Source organism: Gossypium hirsutum, chromosome D07 (assembly GCF_007990345.1).
Source record: "Gossypium hirsutum isolate 1008001.06 chromosome D07, Gossypium_hirsutum_v2.1, whole genome shotgun sequence".
Lineage (NCBI taxonomy): Eukaryota > Viridiplantae > Streptophyta > Magnoliopsida > Malvales > Malvaceae > Gossypium > Gossypium hirsutum.
The window spans coordinates 3,946,692-3,968,433 of record NC_053443.1 but is presented as its reverse complement, the minus strand read 5'-3'; the positions used below and the strand labels follow the sequence as shown (position 1 = coordinate 3,968,433).

The 21,742-nt window shown below is 31.1% G+C and overlaps 3 protein-coding genes and 3 non-coding genes across 15 annotated transcripts; 5 read left to right on the top strand and 1 right to left on the bottom strand.

Moving 5' to 3' along the window:
* The first annotated feature begins 307 nt into the window (after positions 1-307).
* LOC107953729 (uncharacterized) lies at positions 308-4,444 on the top strand. Of its 7 annotated transcripts, none has more exons than XR_005915929.1 (5): positions 308-440; positions 1,101-1,239; positions 1,449-1,587; positions 3,324-3,488; positions 4,128-4,444. XR_005915929.1 is itself a non-coding variant. In XM_041097115.1 (5 exons), the coding sequence occupies exons 2-5, from the start codon at positions 1,172-1,174 to the stop codon at positions 4,141-4,143; spliced, it is 354 nt and encodes a 117-aa protein (XP_040953049.1). In that variant the 5' UTR covers positions 308-440; positions 1,101-1,171; the 3' UTR covers positions 4,144-4,444. The 7 variants fall into 7 exon arrangements, 1 of the variants encoding a protein (XP_040953049.1); XR_005915930.1 differs by having other exon boundaries at positions 3,321-3,488; XR_005915931.1 differs by having other exon boundaries at positions 1,101-1,365; positions 3,358-3,488.
* LOC121219736 (small nucleolar RNA snoR103) lies at positions 331-437 on the top strand. Its single transcript, XR_005916627.1, has one exon. It is a non-coding gene; the product is annotated as a small nucleolar RNA snoR103 (small nucleolar RNA).
* LOC121219735 (small nucleolar RNA snoR103) lies at positions 2,413-2,517 on the top strand. The gene has a single exon (XR_005916626.1). It is a non-coding gene; the product is annotated as a small nucleolar RNA snoR103 (small nucleolar RNA).
* On the top strand, positions 3,715-3,820 carry LOC121219734 (small nucleolar RNA snoR103). Its single transcript, XR_005916625.1, has one exon. It is a non-coding gene; the product is annotated as a small nucleolar RNA snoR103 (small nucleolar RNA).
* Positions 4,445-6,613: 2,169 nt separating the features above from the next.
* LOC121219264 (probable protein phosphatase 2C 60) lies at positions 6,614-11,082 on the top strand. 4 transcript variants are annotated; one of them, XM_041097111.1, is made up of 11 exons: positions 6,614-6,883; positions 7,343-7,466; positions 7,820-7,883; positions 8,447-8,555; positions 8,911-9,064; positions 9,459-9,584; positions 9,797-9,920; positions 10,037-10,113; positions 10,258-10,310; positions 10,434-10,488; positions 10,583-11,082. In XM_041097111.1, the coding sequence occupies exons 2-11, from the start codon at positions 7,350-7,352 to the stop codon at positions 10,787-10,789; spliced, it is 1,086 nt and encodes a 361-aa protein (XP_040953045.1). In that variant the 5' UTR covers positions 6,614-6,883; positions 7,343-7,349; the 3' UTR covers positions 10,790-11,082. The 4 variants fall into 4 exon arrangements, with proteins under 4 accessions (XP_040953045.1, XP_040953047.1, XP_040953046.1 ...); XM_041097112.1 differs by lacking the exon at positions 6,614-6,883 and adding an exon at positions 6,903-7,020; XM_041097113.1 differs by lacking the exon at positions 7,820-7,883 and having other exon boundaries at positions 6,686-6,883.
* A 431-nt stretch (positions 11,083-11,513) lies between these two features.
* Positions 11,514-12,442, bottom strand: LOC107953732 (early nodulin-like protein 1). The gene is made up of 2 exons (XM_016889127.2): positions 12,020-12,442; positions 11,514-11,941 (listed from the first exon to the last, which is right to left on the bottom strand). The coding sequence occupies exons 1-2, from the start codon at positions 12,204-12,206 to the stop codon at positions 11,601-11,603; spliced, it is 528 nt and encodes a 175-aa protein (XP_016744616.1). The 5' UTR covers positions 12,207-12,442; the 3' UTR covers positions 11,514-11,600.
* Between the last annotated feature and the right edge of the window lie 9,300 nt (positions 12,443-21,742).

Here is a 21,742-nt window from a genome sequence, read left to right as displayed (position 1 = left end):
AGCCTTAGAGGGAAAGAAAATGCATCTGATCCTCAATAAATTTTGATACAAGTTGGCAATTCCAAAACTAGGCTAAGCGTGGAGAAAAGTTATGGGCCTTAAATTTACAATCTCATCATCAACTGGGGTTTCAAAATGTCCATTCAAAAACCCTAGCTTTTTTTTTTCTCTATTATCTAGACATGCAGTTTGTCTTTGTTCTATGTTCGAGTGTCTTCCAGAAAGGGATGATTTTTCAGATATGGGGTTCTAAAAAAATTGAAACTTGTTTTGTTTGTTATCTATCTTTCTTTGCCTTGTTTTTTAGTTGTCCTAATTCTTGGCAGAATACTTAAGCTTATGTAGCTGCTGTAAATATGGACAAATATCAATATGCAGGCTTTAAAGTGGGCGAGCCATTAGTACATGGACTCCCATAAAGAACCTACATTACATTACAGGTTTCTATAAAACAATAGGTTTGCATGAGTTCTGATTTATGTTCATTATAGCAAGTTGAGTTTTTCTTTTTATCTTTTCTATGATGAACAAACTATAATGCTTCTAACACTACTTTTTTTATTTTTCGATCCCCTTTGGGTCCATTGTTTGATCCTCTTTTTGTGTTTTCTTATAAATTTAATGTTTCTGTTTCTGTTTGTAATAGGCTGGGGGGTTTTTTGGTTTGAAGTTCATGAGCATGTGTGGTATGAATACGAACAACTGTTGAACTTATGCAAGTAGTTTTTCTCTTCTTTAGATGATGATCCAGAGGAATCATGTTTGTGAACTTGACATGTGAAACTATGGACAGATTTTTAGCTTATTTTGCATTTATATCTTGTTAAGGTTATAGATAGTGAGTTCCAATTCCCAATAGATTTGGTTAATCTTGTATTTTGATATGATTTGCCCATTTTTGAACATTCATTTGCCATCTGATATTTCTTCAATGAAAGGCATCTTAGACATTGCTTCTTGGTTGTTCTAATTAATTGTCAACTAGTAATACAGATTTTGGAATATTGTGGTTCTTCTGTAAGAATGAATGAATGAATGGATTATGGTTGGATATATTTCTGAAACTATTATATTTCAACTTTTGTCAACTCCTACTTCAGTTTCGCTCAGTTGTTGATTAGTTCAGAGGTAGTTGGTTAGATAGTCATGACTCCTTCCTCAAGTTACGAAGATGGAAAAGGGCATTCAACCACGGGCTAAGATGCTGGTGCAATTTATGATGCATGTTACGAATTCAAGGTGGAGCAGCTGCCTGATTCACAAGTCTTTCCTTCATTCCAGTCTTGGACAAACTCCTATGATTCCTTTCCCAATGTCTATATTCTCCTAATAGAATCAATTGGTTTATCTTTATATTAATAGATGGTTAGAAATTACAGCTTATGTTTGTTCATCACTTTATCTTTAGCTCCAAGCTCAACTCCTAACTCATTGTTCTGAGATAACAGGGTCAATCTGCTGCCCTTGGAGATAAAAGATCCTGGAATACAATTCATGACTGGACTAAAATGGTTTCGAATAATAGTGATTCAAGGCTGTAGGATAAGAAGCAATGAAGCAAAGGATCAAATTTTATCTAGCCTAGGGGTAACGTCTTACCATTTATTCCACTCCCCACCCTCTTTTTCCTCAGTATTTTGGTTATTTGCTTTATAATTTATATCACTTATTCTTTATCTCTAAGTCATTTAGAAAGATTCCTTATCTGGAATATCTCATTTGATTCTCCATCTGCAAGGTTTTATTGTGCGTCTTGATGAATGTTGTTTTTCATTGTGCACTGTGTGGTATATTGAACAAATGACCCTGGAGAAGTATGATATTCGTAAGGTCAGTTGATTGATTCTGGCAAAACATCCAACCTGGTGATTTTAAAGGCTTCAACTTTGTCGTGTCTTGAGACCTTCATCTTTGGCATTTTTTTTATCACTTGAGTCTGATTTTACTGTCTAGTTGCATTTCAGGGATTTGTCTGTCAATAAACTTGTAAAATTTCAGAACCTTAGAAGGAAAGAGATGCATTTGATTTCCTTAAGAAACTTTGGTACAAGTTGGCAAATCCGGAACTGGCTAGTCGAGGCTAAATTATGGACCTTTAAATTACAATCACAAAATCAATCGAGGTGTCTCCGTCTTTCAAAAGCTTCAATAAAAACCCTAACTTTTTATCTTCACATGCATTTGCCTTTGTATGCTGAAACTATACCTTTGTTTGAGTTTGTGCCAAAAAGGGGTGATTTTCAGATATGTGTTTATAAAAAAAAAAAAAACTCGTTTGTTATCCATCTCTCATTGCCTTTTCCTTTGAGTGAAGAATGTTTTTTCTAATGCAAGTAATAGGGTTTAAGTGATTGTTAAATGGAAGAACTAATTTTAATGGGTTCTTTAGTTGTCCTAATTCTTGGCAGAGCACTCAAGTCTGTGTAGTGCTGTAAACATGGACAAATATCAATATGCAGGCTTTAGGTGGGTGAGCCATTAGTACATTTATGCCCATAAAGAACCTGCGTTACATTACATTAAAGGTTTCAATAAGTTCATTAAACAAATTTACAAATGAAAGATTGTAAATTTAGTGAAGAATGCATCTGTTTCGATCTTGGTTTAAAGTTTTTATGACATAGAATTGCATGCAGTGCTGATATTTTCCTTTGGAGCAAATTGAGTTCTTTTTGGCTTTCTACAATAAATAGACTATGTTTCTAGCATTACTGTTTTATTTTTCAAAGATTTGTATATTGCCTTTGGGTCCATAATTTGATTCCTTTTTTTTATGTGTTCTTACTAATATAAGTTTTCTATTTCTGTTTGTTTGAAGTTCATGAGCATGTTTTGTATAAACATGAACAGCTGTTGCAATGTATGGAGGTTGTTCATGTCTTTTTTAAATGATGATCCTGATGAATCATGTTTGTGAACATATTATCTTGTCAAGGTTATAAATAGTAATTTCAAATTCCCAATAGATTTGGTTAATCTTGCGTTTTAATTTGATGTGCCCGTTTTTAGAACATTGCTTTGTTATCTGATATATCTTTTATGGAAGGTTTCTTGATTCTTACACATTGCTTCCTTTGGAGCGGAAGGAGTTGTCATTCTAATAATCGTCAAGTACTAATACAGATTATTGTAGTTCTTCTATAAGAATGATTATGGTTGGAAAAATTTCTGAGACTGTCATGTTTAGACTTTTGTCAACTCCTAATTCAGTCTCGTTTTGTTAGTTCATTGGTAGTTGGTTAGATAGTGATGGTTGGGTTATTCACTTCTTGGTATCATTTCACCCTTCGGGTTGTTTCTTGTATTGTGGTTGGTTGCAGCAGTTGATTCACTCCTTCCTCTGAATTTCTCGATTAGTGGTATGGAAGGGGGCATTTGATCATGGGGAAAGATTTTGATACTCTGTGTTATGCAAGTTATGGAAAATACTATTATATGACGCTTAACCCAAAGCCGATCGGGTTTGGGGTGTCTCCTTCCTTCAAAAGGTCCATTCAAGTGCCTTAACTTTTTATCTTTACATGCATTACCCTTTGTGTACTGAAACTATTCTATGCTCAACTTGTGCCAAAAAGGGGTGATTTTCAGATATGGGGATTGAAACTTGTTTGTTACCTATCTCCCTCATTGCCTTGTGTTTTTCTGAGTGAAATAGTGTTTTCTTGAATGTAAGTAATATATGTGTTTTTAGTTGTCCTAATTCTTGGCAGAGCACTCAAGTCTGTGTAGCTGCTGTAAACATGGACAAATATCGATATGCAGGCTTTAGGTGGGTGAGCCATTAGTACAGTGACACCCATAAAGAACCTGCATTACATTACATTACAGGTTTCAATTAGTTCATAAAACAATGACTTGCTATATATAGTCCATTCCCCAAACACTTTTTTCACAGTATTTTGCTCATTTGCCTTGTAAATTCATATCACATATTCTTATCTCTAAGTCTTTTGGAATGAAGGATACCTTATCTAGAATAATATCTCATTTCATGTGCTATGGTCTGGGTTTCATCGTACATCACGACTGTTGTTGTTTTCCATTGTACGGTATATTGAACAAAATGCTCTAAATGCTTCAATTTTGGAATTTATTTGATCACGTTGTTTATCTCAATGGAATGGCAGGCGACATGTGCACTAATGAAGCCGACGATGCCGCCTGAAAAAGATGTCCCGCCCACATCATGCAGGGTGTGTCGTTGAAGCAAGTAGAGAGTTATATGTTTGTGGTGAAATTGGTTCATGGCGCTGTTTGTTATCCCATGTTTGTATGTGGTGGAGGAGCTTTTGGGGCCATATGTTGGTGTTCAATCACTTTGGAAACTCGTAGGGTCGTAGTTTATCTCATTTGTATCTATGGAAAAGTCCAATTGATATGGTTTTTTAATCTTAGGGAGATTAACAATTCAAAAATAATTGAATTTATTATGGTATACTTACTACCAGAGGTTTTATTATTAAAATATGCTTAATTTGGTGTTGTTTAGGAACACTTTAAACCTGAGGAGACTGAAACACCTTTGATGAAGGCAGCCGGTGAAGGTCCTAATTTGTTAATGGTCAAGCCGGTCGGAATACAAACTTATGTTTATTAAACAGAAAACGAAAACACATTTTCTTTTTTGATAAAGCAGAATTATTCCAACAGATGCAAGACTTCCTGGAAAAATATTGTGGTATTTGTTCCATCTACTGGTACATTCTATTCATAATATAATTCGTATGCATGGTAATTACCGTGATAACTTTGCACCTATACTGCCATATTTTACATTGAAGACAAAAACCAGTATGTTTTAGTAAAAGATGAAAAAAAAAAAAAAAGAGACTATGTTTGTTGCCTTTCACTTGGACAATCAATTAGACTGATTCCTGACTTGCACACTTACCAACTTGTTCACCAAAAACCAAAATTTGTGGGCCCCCCTCCTAATTCAATATCCAGCAACCACTTTCATATAAATTTTATTTTATTTTTGAAACCGAACTAAAAAAATTTAAATTACTTTAAATATACCAAAAATCTTGGTGGTTATAAAGAATGGCAAAATAATTTGTTTAACCCTCGGCGATTATAATTTTTATAAATTTAATCATTACTCTTTAAAATATAAATAGAATAAGAAAAATTGAAATGTTTTCATATTTTCAATAAAAATCCTTAAAATTTGCAAAAATTCAGGAGGAGTGACCATCAAGGAAACTGCAGAAGCAGGGCCAATAGTCGACCAACCAGGACCAGCCGTCCATATTCAATGCCTTAATTTACATTTATTTTCTTTCTATGTTTTGGATTCCAAGCAATTTGCGTCTTCTTCCACTGAAAACTATATAGGGTTCATGAGATTGTTTGATTCGAAAAATAAAAAATTTTTAATAAATTTTAAAAAAGTTACAAATGTGTTATTTTCTATTTGAATAATAATAAAATTTCAAAAGTTTGAATTGTTATCGAAAGTATTTTTATTTAAATTTAATTATAAAAATTTAATTTTTAATTATAAATTTAAAAATGTGTAGATTATGACTTTTCTAATTACTTATTATTTGATTGTGTATGAGATATTTTTCTCTAATAACTTTTTTTATGTTGGGAGAGTCATCACATCAACATTAAAAGACATTTACATATAATTATTTGAAAATAATTGGCAATAAAAACAACTTTCATAAGAACATATAATTAATGCATATTTTTCTTCATATCAACAACAATAATATAAATAAATATATGAATTTTGAATTTATGTTAATATATACTTTTTTAAGTTTCTATATTTTTCATACTATTTAAAATTTAATCATTTTATTTTTATTTTTAGGAATTTATTCTCTTTACTTTTTGAAATTTTAAAATTCAAATTTTTATTAAATTTGTTTGTATAATATTTTGAAATTTTAAAAAAAATCACATATCTAACAAAAAAATAAAATTATTATAAATGATATTAGAAAAATAGTTATTAAGGAATAAATAATAAATTTCTTAAAATAAAAATCAAGTTACTAAATTAAAGTATAAAAATTAGGAAAATATTTTAATCTAGAATTTGTTATAATAATGTCTTGAATAAGTTATTAACTCTTTATAATATGAATTGTTTTAAGTTCATTTTAAGGATTTTGTAAAAAAAGAATTCTCCATTCTAAGATCAAAACATATTTAGAGATTCAATTTATAAAATAATTAATTTAATATTTTTTAACGAGTGGTAGCGATACTCTTCAATAACATAAAGAGATACTATATCATCTTGTATCTCTTACTAATTATTTAATGTTATTACCACATCATATTGATAATTTTTTTAACTTACATTAGATCTTGGATCATGGACTCATGATATAGCGTTCAGGTTCAATATCCAATATTTAAAGTTCAAGTTTTAGAATCTAGATTAAAAAATATCAAATGATGCATCAATTACATAAAAATATTAAAATGATATTAAATAATTAATAAAAGATACATGATATGCTGTATTTCATCTGATGCTCGTGTATATATATATATAAAATAACTATTCTAATAAAATTAGATAAAAATCTAATATTTATATTTCAATTTAAGACAGCTAACAGTAACATTCTTTCTTATTTGAAGTACATATGTTTTTCCAACAATGGTCGCTGCCACGCCATTGCTTGCTTTTAACAAATAAAATTAATCATTTTTGTTCAATCCAAAGTAAGAAAATTTAATAAATTAATAAAGCTCTCTGATTTTCTTCTTTTTTTCGTCCTCTTCCGCTTCCTTCCCTTCTTTATTCCTTTGTCCTCTTTCTTTGAATGTTTCAGTTCCTGTCTGTTTCACCTCATAATCCCTCGTTTTTCCTTTCAGTTTCCAAGAAATTTCTGTAGGGTTTTCCTTAGCTGGGCATGTAAGGATATTACTGACAACTCTTTAACAAAGCATCACTTTTTTTTTTGATAATTTTTATTCTTTTTCTCGCTTGAATCTTGTGTTATTTCATCTTTATGCATCAAATTAGCATCTGGGTTTCTCTTGTTTTGTTATGTAAGACCTTAATTTGATCTTACCAAAGTTAGTGACTATTTAGTTTGTTGCCTAGCTTTCCAAGTGCAACTTTTATGGTTTTTTTTTTTGTCTTAGCATTTAATCTAGCTTCGTGTTCTTGCCTGCTCTTACTTATTTCTTTTCTTTCAACATTCATTTTTTTCATTACCATTCAAGATTAAGTTTGATTTAGCTTAAGAATTTCTGTTGCGTGTAGTTATTAATTTCACTCTAAATTTTCTTTAGCTGCAAAAAATGGGGATCTAATACGCCAATTGAATTTAAAAGCTGTTAAAATTTAACATAATTCATTCAACTGCAGAAAAAAGATGGGTATATATCTCAGCACCCCCAAAACTGAAAAATTCTCTGAAGATGGCGAGAATGACAGGGTTAGATATGGTTTATCATCTATGCAAGGATGGCGTGCTACTATGGAAGATGCTGTGAGTAACAAATTAAACCTTTAGACCCAATAAGAACAAAAAAAAAAAAAAAAAAACTCTAACTTTCAAATGTTTTGATAATTTGGACCCTTGTTGCTACATTCTATTACCTGGTTGAAAAATTTTCTTTTTGGGAGGAAAAATTTTGGTAAATATGTTTAGTCTGTTATAAAAGGTCTTCCAAAACATAGAATTGAAGTTCTTTGTCATTTACTATTTGTAATGTGGGTCAATTTGTCATCTGTATTCCTTATGTTATATATATTGGACCTTACATTTTATATATTTCTTTCAAATTACCAAATTCTGTTTATATGGATATGTTAGTTACCTTTTATTATTTGTTTTCATAGCATGCTGCATACCCTGATCTTGATGCTTCTACTTCGTTCTTTGGTGTTTATGATGGTCATGGAGGTAAGACTTGGATGGTTCAGGTACTTATGATTGTTTTCAGCTCCATATACAGGTTACTGAAGGAGCTTGAACCTATTCTCTTTTCAAATGATTTTTAATTCTTAGCTACTTTTCAACTTTTTGTCTACAAAGGGTCCTCATCAGGGCTGAACCTATGAATTATGTGATTTTTTTGGGGGGGGGGGGCAAGATAATTTTTTTTTTTTTTAGTTTGGGGCCAAAGCTAGAAATTTTGTATTAAAATGGCTTCAATTGATTTTTTAACTTTTGAGAGGGGCCAAAAATGCAATTTTTCTGTTAAACAAAGAGGCTAAAAGGGATTAGATTGAATTATTAACATTTCGGAGGGACTAAAGTTGAATTGTACCATTTAACCAGGGGGGCCGAGGCCCCTCCCTGCCCCCTGACCTGGTTGTCACAGTTGCTGGGGCTTAACTTTGATGCTAAGGTGAATACTTTTATAGATCGCTTTGAGAATAACATCCTGATTTTTACAAATACGGTCACAAGTCTTAGTAGTTGCCAGCGTTCATGGTAAACTTATCCAAATTCATAACTTGCAGGCAAGGTGGTTGCAAAGTTCTGTGCCAAATATCTTCATCAGCAGGTTCTCAAGCATGAAGCATATGCAGCTGGGGACATAGGAACATCACTTCAGGAAGCATTTTTCAGGTTATGTAATTTGATTATGTTTGTTCTTCACTATGTTCTCATTGTTAGGGAGGTCAACAAAGCAGTTCTGGTGCCTCGATAATTTGAGGGATTTTGGTGTTTAGTACCTGCTACTAACAATGTGTGTTGATCAATTCTTTGATACTTGAAGTGTGAGAGTGACTTTTTCATTTTGTTCCACTTTTTACGCCTGCTAACATCTCATCGTGAATTTCACAAGGCTTAAGTCCTTCTAGCAGAAACATACGCATGCATGTTCCATGCATATTGAAATAGCAATAACAAGGTGTATTGAAATGCCTTTCCATATATTTTTTGTTTTATATGTTTCTAACTTGAGTTACATTTAATGCAGAATGGATGAGATGATGCGTGGACAAAGAGGATGGAGAGAATTAGCCATTTTGGGCGATAAAATAAATAAGTTTACTGGCATGATAGAAGGATTGATATGGTCTCCAAGGGGTGGGGATAGTAATGACCAAGTTGATAATTGGGCCTTTGAGGAGGTACTTACGTAAACAAAAAGAATATACCCGGGTTGTTGTCCTTAACTATTATGCTAAATAGAAAGTAGACGATAGCCACTAACTATGATGGAAACCTAGATCAAAGAAGAAAAATCAAACATCATTACTACTTGTTTACTTTTAGTTTGAGCTGATATGGTGTGTCTATGCAGATTATATTGTGGAGAGTTCATTTCCATCTTGAACATTAATATCTTACTCTGCATTTTACCTTTTGGGTTGAGGCAGGTATCATAAATGTACAATCCGGGTTTGTCTGTGATTGCATGATAATATGATTCATCCATGATTTTCATGAATTAATTTATTTGTACAATTAAGGCACAAGAACTTGTGTGTTTAGTTTATATTTCTTTTTTATAATTGTAATCAGGGCCCTCATTCTGACTTTCCTGGACCTACTTCCGGTAGCACAGCCTGTGTTGCAGTTATTAGAAATAACCAACTTATCGTTGCAAATGCCGGTGACTCACGTTGTGTGATATCTAGAAAGGGTCAGGTAATATTCTATTAATGATATAATTTCTTCTCAGCCAGATTCTAAAAATCGAGATTATCCTTGTTAATCAATTTAATTGTTAGTGGATCGATAGGCTTTTGTACTTTTAATTACGAGACATCGAACATGAGTGTTGTTGTAGGGAATGCACTTTTCTGTCTGAATTAATGGTCTATTTTATTTGTGTTCTTAAATGGCTCCCTTTTGTTTAGGCATACAATCTCTCTAGAGATCACAAACCTGATCTTGAGGTCGAGAAAGAAAGGATCTTAAAAGCTGGGGGGTTTATACATGCAGGACGTGTCAATGGCAGTTTGAATCTTGCAAGAGCGATAGGTAATTACTTTACCTCTTCCTATGCAAATGAATGCTTCCATGCATCAATAAGGGAAGTAAAGAGAGAAAGAGATGTAGATATGTAGTTTCAATCCATCAATTCTTTTTTGCTGCAGGTGACATGGAATTCAAGCAGAATAAATTTTTGTCTGCTGAAAAGCAAATTGTAACTGCAAATCCAGATATAAACACCGTAAGTATATTCTCTTTAAGCATGGTGGCCAGACCACTATACTATAATTTTTTCTCCTACTTTTGCTATATGTTTTCATATCAGTCCTAAAAATATTTGGAGCTTGTAGTCACTAACTTCTACATCTTACTAATTTTCTATTAGATTGAGCTTTGTGATGATGATGAGTTCATGGTTCTGGCATGTGACGGAATCTGGTATTCAGTGCATTTTCCTTATATTATATAGAAATAGAATTAATATGTCTCATTTAGTTGATTACTCATACTCTTCATGGCTCAATACCTAATGCCTTTTGAATTATGGATTTTACGTTTCAGGGACTGCATGTCCAGTCAGACACTAGTTGATTTCATTCATGACCAGCTAAAATCGGTATGTATATATAAGCATCTCTAACTTTCGTCAAACTGTAATGTTTGAATACTCAGGTTTGAATACTTAGTATAAACTATTGAATGCAATGCAGGAAAGCAAGCTTTCTGTTGTTTGTGAGAGGGTACTTGACAAGTGCTTAGCACCATCAACAGCCACCGGTGAGGGTTGTGATAATATGACCATGATCTTGGTGCAGTTCAAGAAACCGATCAAATCCACCTCATCCGCAGAGGAGCAATCCTCGAATTCCGAATCCACTGAAACTGAACCAAAGCTAGAGGGAAATGCAGAAAAGTAGTTGCTGCAACTGTTGGGGGAGCCTTGGAGGTGTCAGATCCTCTGATTGAAGATTTGACGACCCTTTGGTTCCTCAAATATTGTGGTATGCATTTGTAGATGGGTTAGAGAAGGAATGAATTGACATATATATATATATATATTATATGCACCACCACATTATGACAAAATAGCATGTACAGAATGTTTTCTGGGTCATGGATCTTGTGTTAAAAGAATCTTTATGTTGTATTATACCTTTTAGATGAAGGACCACTTTAAAAGTCTTACAAAAACATCTTAAATTACCTTGAAGAGATGTGAGACCCTGGTTGCAATTACAGTTGGTGTGGTGTTAGTTTAAATTATAACAAATTCATGAATGAAAGCTTCAATGGTAATTATGGACTTCAAGTAGCCTATAACTTGATTATGCATTTATTTATGTAAGAATTTAGGCATTCAAGTATTATAAAAGAAGAAGACATCAAAGCACCTGATGTGGATGGAAAACACTATCGAGTCAAATAAAAGATTGAAAATGCAAAAACTCCGGTTTAAATTTTGGTTTTTTGGTATTTTCTTTAATTGAGTAACTGGTGACATTATTGACAGAAAATTTTAGTTTTTTATCTCACATGTTTCCTTCTGGTTTTATGGTATGGCTACCAAAACCATAACTTGTGAAGAGACTTGATTACCCCAGCTTGGTCGTAAATGTGTGAAGAAACATATGCAAAAAAATATAGAATAATCTAACCAATAAATAAAAATGAATTTGCTATTTCTATAGCAACTCAACTACATATAAAATAATCTAATGGATATCAAACTCAAAACAACCCCAAAACCCCCACTGTCACCAACAAACCAGCCTTCAACCCTGCAACTCCGCTTGTTGGAGCAACGGCCGGACCTTCAAAATCAACCGGCGAAGGTGCTGGAGAGATTCCAATGTACCTATGCTTTTGAGACATCACAACCACAATCATCTTCTGGCCTTGCTCGCAGTGGCCCTTTGCTCCACTCATGAAGAAATATGGTCCTGACTTTTCAAGCTTCACCTTGGTGTTCCCATCTTTGTACTCGGCAATCGGGTTCGACGTATTGCAACTTGTATAATCCTCCTTACTCACTTGGAGCACCGAGTCTTTACCACCATCATATTTCCACACTGTAACAATACACCAAACAGGAATTGTTAAACAATGGCCACAAAAGTGAAACAGCAGACATAAGTAGCTTTACATACCGAGAGAGTCGCCGATTTGGAAACGAGCTTTTTCAGCCCATTTGTTGAGAGAATCTGATTCAGAAGAAGGTATCTTCCAAGCGCCTGTTTTGCCACCAACCATGATTTCTTTACCTTGTGCAAAGCTTAAAAATATGAACAAAAGCACCAAAGGAGTTATACTTCTTGAAAAAGCTTTAGCAGCCATGGGGAAATCAAAAGTCTGAAAAAGCTGAGCTGAAAGAGAAAGCAGAGGACTGAGTGCTTAGATAAAAGAAGAGAGGTGAGTTGGGTTGGTGAGTGAGTGAGTGTATTTATATATAGGTGAGAATGCGTGGAAAGTAGCCGTTACAAGGATGGGTTTTAATGGCGGGGCACATGGCATTTTCTGGGGCACTGAGTCTCTGACTCGTTGTCCCTTCGCCGTTGTAACGGTTAATAAATAGCATGAAAAAGAGAGAAATGGATGTAACGGTCAAATATAGATAATCGAAGGGGGAGTAGACGATGGTCTTTTCAACGTTAGCCGTTCTTTCGTGCGATGACTGGGGATATTTTTCATTTTATTTCCCAGAGTTTTTTTTTAATAATCTCTTATCAGTTACTTTTTACATAATTTTTAAAATTATTCGCAGATTTTTTTAAATTTATATTAGTAATAATATATATTAATCGAGTTAATATTTAATTTGTATAAATTTATTTTAAAGAAAGGATTTTATGTTTGTATAAATTAATATATGGAAAATAAATAATTATTTGTATTTATTTTTTAAATTGAGTCTATTTCTTCTATAAAATTTGTTGCTAATGTAAATTTATATATTCAATGATAAATTGGTATTTGCAATTAATGTGTCTGAGCGTTTTACATGTTCTTTTTCCTTTTCTGGGATAATTAGGGAGGGTTTTGCTTAACTTAAATTATGTTAATAATCCTTGTATTTTATAAAAATTTCGAATTAGTTCTTGTACTTTAATTTAGTCAATTGTAGTTCTTGTGCTTTTCAAAATTTGTAATTTTAGTTCAGACCTAAACAGTAGCAGTTAAATTCATTTGATTAAATTTAATTACTAGTCTCATACTATGCGTGCAATTGTAGATTTAATCCATATTCTCCAATTGAATCAGTTTAGCCCCTATACTTTTAAAATTTAAAAAAATTATTTTAATATGTGAAAATAACAAACTGGCATGACAATATGTTTACTGCATCAAATATTTTGAAATAACATAACTTAATTTTAACAATTATCGTTTGATGAAGATTAAAATTTTTAAAATTTAAAAAGTATAAAAACTAAACTATAGAAACTTAGAACATAATTTAACCTAAATGAATAAGTGTGTGAGCCACTGAGCCTTTTATTGTTTTTTTTGGGGGGATAACCAGTGAGCGTTTTGCTCATCTTTGTTGCATTGCACTGGTTTGTAGTGTGAATCTATATAATATATAAAATTTATAATTACGATAAATACATTCATATAATTATGATTAAAATTAAATTTTCATGATAAATAAATTGATAATTGTAATATATTTAAATTTAAATTATAATACATTTGAACAAATATCGCACATGATAAATTAGTTTAAATCAAAATAAAATCTCAACAGTAAATTCATACATACGTAAATACATGAAAAGACTCCTACTTCAATATTTGAAGTTTTTTTAGCCTTTTTATCAACACTTAAAAAATAAATAAATTTTAATTGTATCAGCCTTATTCCTCCTTCATGCGTTACAAACCAAAAAGATTCTTCTTCAACTACACTGCTAAGTCTCCACCTTTTTTGGTATACATTTTTATGGTGGAGCAATTGAAATATATACGTGTTAGAAAATTTTAAAATGAAAATATTTAATTCTTAATTAAAAGTAAATTGTAATGAAAGGGTTTATTATAGCTTGTTGGTTTAATGCGCACAAATACTCCTGCATGCAAAATATTATGTCCTTATGTTGTAATAGGGAATTTTGTTCTCATAAACAATGATCTAGCTATTAATTGGAGACGTTTGATAGATTATTTAACTAAACCATTTTGTGTGTGAACATGAGTTACATGATGTTCAGCTTTTATCTCAATTGATATGTAATAATCATTTAAAACTTGGAATGTAAACTCACTAGAATTATCAATATGAATCTTGATTGCATAATCTGAAATTTGTGCTCTTAATCGAATTATTTGAGCAAGTAGTCTCACAAAAGTCAAGTTGCGAGTCAATAGTAAACACAGATGTGACCACCTAGTAGATGCATCTATCAAAACTAGACATGTTCATTGTCGGGCAGGGTGACACGCCCGAAAAGTGGGAGGATTTTGGTAAAAATATAGGCCCCAAAAAGTAGACTTGGGCAAAAAAAAAGGCCCATTTAGAAAACATGATAGTCCTCGAGTAAGGCTTTTTTTGTTCAAGCCTGGCTCGACCTAAATTTGCAGAAAAAAAACTGCTATTTTTTTTTGCTATTTTCTTACTATTTTTTTACTGTTTTGCTATTATTTTCTTATTGTTTTCTCGCTATTTTACTATTATTTCACTATTATGTTGCTAGTTGCTACTATTTTGTTGTTATTATTTGAATATTTATAACTCTTGTTTTATTGTTAATTTTGTTACTATTTTAGAGACATTTACTTGTTAAGTTGCACATATTTTAGTGTTATTCAAGCATACATATTTTTTTTAATTTATTTTCAATTTGTTGGGAAACATTTATTTTAATGTTTTTAGTATTTTTGATGTATTATAGTTTTTAAATATATATATAAGATTTAATACAGGCGGGTTGGGCTATGCCTGAGTTTTAGCATTTTTATCTCGATGGGGCTTGGGTAAAATTTTAGTCTCATTTTTAGGCTAGGTCAGGCTCGGGCTTAAGATTTTGGTTGGGCCTGATCCGGTCCATGAACACCTCTAATCAAAACCATAAAATATCTGAATGATCCACATGGTGGATGAATGAGTCCACATATATCACCTTGAATACGCTTAAAAATTGCGAGAGGTTCAATCCTTTTTTTTTTGTGATGGTCTAATAATAAACTTTCCTTGAGAACATGCATCACATGAGAATTATTTGAATTCAATAATCTTCTAATTCTTTAATGGGTGTCCAATTGAATTCTTGATTTTTTTTTGCATCATAATAGATTCGAGACAGCCTAATCGATCATGTCAAATACTAAAAATATGTGGTTCTTTAAATATGTGCCTCAATTGTAGTATTGTGTGTAGTATAAACCAGATGAAAAGGCAAGTAGTCTTTCCAAAACACATTTTTTTCACATTTAATAATTATGATATATAAATATTTAGTATTTTTCTTATTTATAGTCTCAACATGATATTCATCTATCAATGAAATTTACAACATCTAATATATATTTTTATATATTAAATTAAAATAATATTAATTATATACATACAATAATTAATATAATAATAAATGTATTAATTGTTAGCTTTATACATACAAATCTTGGATATTAAATATGACGCAAGTAGTTGAGATAAATATTTTAGAGCAATGAAAGCATGCTTATAGCACATCATATTTCTTCACCAATTTTTTTAAAAAAATTATAATTTAAAACGCTATATTCAAAATAATCTGGAAAAAAAAATCATACTTAAATGGCCTAGGATAACGACAACATTTTGTCTAAATTCATTTAGATTTAAATTATTTTTATTTTTATTTTATTTTTGTTGATCTAGCAGTGCCACATTAATAATTAAAATTTTAAAAATTACATCTAAAATGAATTTGGATAAATCTATCCATGTTAAATGAACTTATTTATTACAGACTTAAATTTTTAATTAATTTTATTTTTACTGATGTGAATCACTATGTCAACGTCACAAGGTTGATTCAATGTCCATTAATGGTTTCATTAGTTTTTAACATCGACTTCAGTCAAATTAAGAGGGACTTAATTTAATCTTGATCGAGGTGAGTTTTATTCTAAACGAAGGATTTAACCATACAACAAAATTACTTTTATTCTTACCAACAATATGCTCAAAGCATCGTGTTTAGAGAATATTCGGCCATTAAGAGCTTGGAAGCTTCACTCGTCTTTAGAAATTTCAGTTTGAATTTAAGAAAAAAAAAATCACAAATTTCCTACTTTTCAACCCAACATGAATTTATATCAACAGATATAAAATGAAAAAAAGATGAAGTCACGTGAACTAAAAGCGTGAAAGCAGCAACACCATGTTTGGTTGCTTTCTTGATGGAGGCTACTCAGGAATGCCTGAAAATGGAATAAACCATTTGCATTTAACAATTAACAGTTTGTTCATATTTACCTATGCTTCTTTTACATTTATGATACGACAAACTTTCAGCATTTGACAGCACAAAACTCGAGTACTACACCCAATTTCATCCATGCATATTAGGGTTTTACCCGTAAGTTCATCTAGATGATAATACACATTGTTAATTTGTGTTTTATTAAGGATTGATTTATAAGTGTTTACCTGGTCAACAAATGTAAAATAAATATCATGTATAAATGATAGATTTAGTCTTTATACTTTAATTTGGTAAATTTTAATTTTCATATTTTTTAATTGGTCTTTTCCGACTTTTTAAATTTTTGTCTTAACTAAAATAGTAGCGGTTTAATCTGTTAGGTCAAATCTATTACCCATGCACTATGCATAAGTTGTGAATTTAGTCTATGTTTTCCAATTTGATCATTTTTCGTTTCTCTTTATATTTTTAAATTTTAAAATTTCAATAATGGTAGCCATTAAATTCATTAGCTGAAATGACATAGTTTTTTAGTATTATATGACATGACATTTCACATGTAATAATATATTTGTTGCATAAGATTTTAAAAATGACATAATTTAACTTGACAAATTTAATAATTACTGTGTGATTATGACAAAAATACCAAAACTTAAAATAACCAAATTAAAATATATGAACCCAATCCGCAACTCATGCACAATACATATACTAATAGCAGTATTAAACCAAAGCCTCTATAAAAAAAACACTATCCCTACGTGGATGGCCTAGAATGTTGACATTTAAACAACTTAAAATTCCAGTCATGTGTAATATATTTAATTATTATAATTAATTTTATTTAAAATTTATATTATTTAATATAATATATTTTATTTAGTTCCTTTTTATTCGAATTACCTTATTTATATTTGATTGAAGCTTTTGCTATTAGGGAGGTTTTGTCGTGGCTTAAATCTTTGAACTATAATTGATTAGTTGTTGAGTTGACTATCGCTCAAGATACTGATGTCTTTTAAGTTTGGATTATTGATTTGGGATTGCCAAAATGTTTCATTAAAGCTAATAAAGTCGTTCATTCTCTTGTAAAGGTAGTTTTATTCTATACTAAACACATCGAGTTGAATAGGTGTTTTGTGGGTCTTTCTAATATCTTAGATTCTAGAGGTGGCAATCGGGTAGGTTCGGGTTGTGTTATTTCAAGTTTAAGATTTTTTGAATTTGGGTTTTTTGAGTTAGGATTTTTTTGAGTTTAAATATTTTCGGGTTCGAGTTTTTTTGAGTTCAATCTTATTTGAATTCAAGTTATTTCGATTTCAAGTTCAAGCAAGTCAATAAGAAAATAAATATTTGATCAATAAACCAAAGTTTAGAGTTTTATTTCAATTCTTTTACTTACTAAATTTCATATTGGCATTTTTTAATGTTTTAACAATTTTAACATTAATGTTGAGTGCCTTCGAATTGCTTTTTATTTCACAATTTAATTATTTATATTTTTATGCTATAAAATGCTAAGAATATTAAAATAGTTTATATTAGAGTATAAATAAGTGTTAATCATTAGATACCGTTGTTGTTGCAGCAATTGAAAATCATTGTTTAAATAAAAGATATTATTAAATTTAATAAATTTCATAAATAATGACTAATTTTATGTCAGTAAGTTATGTTCTGTTACTCAAACTATTTTAATGAAGCAAACACTTATCAAATTTCATGAAATAAATACATCATAAATAAATTGTTTAAGTTTAATTTTAATCTTTAAAGTCAAACATATGGTTTTGATTAACTTTTATTAAGTGAAATATCTCACATCTAAATAAAATTGATAGAGAAATTTATGTTTATATTATTATTAAACTTAAAATTGATTAAAATTTAATAGAATCTCACTGTTTTAAAACTAATATATAAATATAAATATAAAAGTTTAAATTAAGTAATGAAGGCATGGATTATGGTTTAAAACCAAAACCATATGATGATTTTGGGCCATGCTAGAAACTCACATATTAATGCAACGAACGGTTTAGTATATTTTTTTATATTGTTCTACAGTTTATGGTGATTTAATTTTTCTTTCTAAAAATATAACATGTGTTACCACTGGATGGATTTTTCAATTATCATCTATAAATTAACATGTAAATCTTACCGTATATGGTGGCCAAGCGCCCCAACATCCATTTACTTTCCCATTGGATGGCATCCATGTGATGTGCTTCCCCCATTCACAATAATCTTTCACTTCAGTGTATTCCACGTTTTCAAATACAATTGTTTGGAGAGGGAGAGAAGGAAAAAGATATAGGGAGTGAAAGGGGAAATGTATGGGTAAGTAGTTAGTACAATCATGTCGAGCTTTAACAGCATAAAACCTGGAGAGAATATATCACAAAGAGCACCAATCACTTAAAAAAATTAGTAGGCAACTTTTACATGGAAAAAGAGGCTGGCCACAAAGGGGGCTGCATGGTCCTGGTCCCCCACATGTCTCGCTTCATTGCCAATGAAAAGCTCATCCACACCGCTCCCATTATTAACCATCATTTGTTTATGATGGCTTATGCTCACGCCTCCGTTTGCCTCTACTATTATTTATAGTATTATTATAATATTGTCTTCGAGCTATGTTTGGCTGATCTTTTGACTAATTTGTGGCTTTTTTTTGGCTAAACTATGTGTACGCCCCCCATGTGCTAATCGCTAAAAGCTAGTGTGAATAGTCCTTATTTTTCTAAAGGTGGCTGTTGGTTTCGATGGTAATCCCAATCACCACAAACACCGAAACTTCAAAACTATGTTCATCTCTCAAGTAGGGTCCATTGATAGAAAGATGATAATCTCAATTATTATGAACTAAGTTACACGTCTCTTATTCTTTAACCACCGACTTTTTCTTTCACCTAAATGTCTTTCTTTTATACCATATTGGTTTGGTAGTTCGAATATATTCAATTAGCTTCTTATTATTGTTCATCATATGTGAGTTTGGTAACTTTATTCATCTTGTCCAATCATATACTGCTTTGTTAGTTTGTTCTATTTTTATTTTTTCAGAAGCTACGATGATAATAAACATTTAGATTTTGATGCCAAAGAGTTGTTAGTGAATTAGTAATTAGGGAAAATTTATAAAGCAGTGGTGCTGTCAGGCACTAATAAGAGTTTTTATGAGTTTGAGGAGCTCTGAGAGAGATTAGATAAAGTTTGGATATATATCTTGAAGCCTCCCTCTTCAGTGATGACAATGGCCGTGATGCATTTCACATGAGTCCAAAACAAGAGTTCAAGTCTTTCTTTTTTGAAAAGACTCATTACAAGATTAAAATCCAAACAGCTTAAAGCAAAGATGAACATCTATGGGCATGATTTTGTCTTTAAGAATGTTCAAAATCAACATCAAAATTTGAAGGCTTGGAAGTCCCTCGCACAAGTGCAAGGTTCAAATAATTGAGTTTGGAGAGTTCGTGTTTATTTATTTTCTTGAATTGAGGTTGAGTTTGTGTTTCTTGCATTTAGGTAATGAACTACTTAATTGAATTATGTATTTTTTTACAACTAGAAAGATGTTTTAAATCTCATTTTTTGTTTCAATTGGACATTATAATTAAATTAGTTAATTCTTCACTACTGTGTCAAGTAGGACTCTTATTTAATAAATTGTAAAAGGTTCCGACCTTGGATAATGTATTTGGTCAGTTCTTAGGAGTTATTTTAGAGGTTCCTTGCTATTCAAGAAATCTGAGAGAATATTTTGTAACAAGTTTGAACGCCACCCCTAATAAAAGGCATAATCATGGCTGAAACTTGCATTCCAAGTAAGCTTATTTATTTTTATTATTTATTTCTTAAGGATCAAGTTATTTGATTTCTTTGTAAGTAAGTAAGTGTTGAAGTATGCCCAAAGACCAATCATATAATGATTGTAATAACATGCTTTTACCTAATTTATTAATAAATGCATTGTCATTATTGTTTTCAGTCTTTATCTCTATGTTAAATAAGTTGTATAATGATGAAGTCCTATCATATTCTTAAATGTATTTAGTCAAGTATTATTGTGGGCTTGGACATCAATAATGCATTGAGACTAATAAGTGCGTGATTGATGGCAAGTGTTGTTATGGATATGTAATATTAAGTCAACACATAAGTATATGTTAGAGAACAATATACTGGACTGACCCACAATGAGAATGCTCCTTAAATTATTTTGTAATAATCACATCATTTCTCATAGTAGTAATTGTATGCATGATCCTTAGACTTGATATCACCATTGTTTCAACATCGTGAATCACATGCTTTGACACAATCAAACGTCTTCCGTAAATGGTTGTACTATAAAGAATGATGTTGGGTATACCCCAATCTGTGCAGTGGAATGTGAGTGATCAAGATAGGATTTGTCCCTCCTAAATAATGGGAGCAATATCTCAAGCCTCTTGATTCAATGAGATTAAAAATGTATGGCCATGCTCAAATGAGTTGATATAAGATATCACATTGATTTGTCTATTTTAGTCTACTTGGGAATCAAGAAACAAGAGATTAGACTATACAAGTGTGACTATTTCATGACTTGCGTTTAATCTAGATATCAATGATAAAGGGATATGCTACATAATAATATAATAGAAGGTTATGTCGAACCACAACTTCCTACAACTTGGGTAGTAGTGATGTATTGCTAGATGCCACTCACTATTTGTAACATTATAATGTTTTAATGTTATTGCCAACGTTACAAGATCCTATAGGGCCACACCCTTTAGTTTGGACGATCAGAATGCAATTAAAGTTAGGATTATATTTAACATGTCACAAAATTTAAATTGATTATAGAAATATTCTAATAATTAATTTAATTTGACAATGTTAAAATTAAACATGATATATGTACATACTCGATGCGCATATATAGAGAGTTTGATTAAAATAATGTGAATATGATAAATATGTCTTATCAAATTTATTAAATATAGTATTTAATGAAATTCAGTAAATAAGGATTGGGTTTGAATTTGAAATAAACTGATATTTCTTTATAGAAAGGAGCATATCACGTTTTGGCAAAACTTATAACTCTCCTCTTAATTTTTAATTACCATTCAAAAGAGTTTTGAATAAAAGGAAGGTTGGTCGAATCCCAATTTTTGATTTACTTGAAATAACACTTTGACTAGCAGCCAAGTTTTATTTTTCTATGAAAAAGTTTTAGAATTCAGCTGGTTGTTCTTTTCTAGGTGGATCATGAAGAGGTCAAGACTTTTTTGTGTTGCGACTAAGGTTTGCAACATCAATAGAGGCTTCAACCCTATACTAGTGATGATTTTATAGATCGTTTAAGGTATATTTTCAACCTTTTTGACCCAGATTTGTTCCTTGTACATGGATCTATGGGTTGTGATCACCGAATTTTTTTTTCATTATGGCACAAGGCGTACC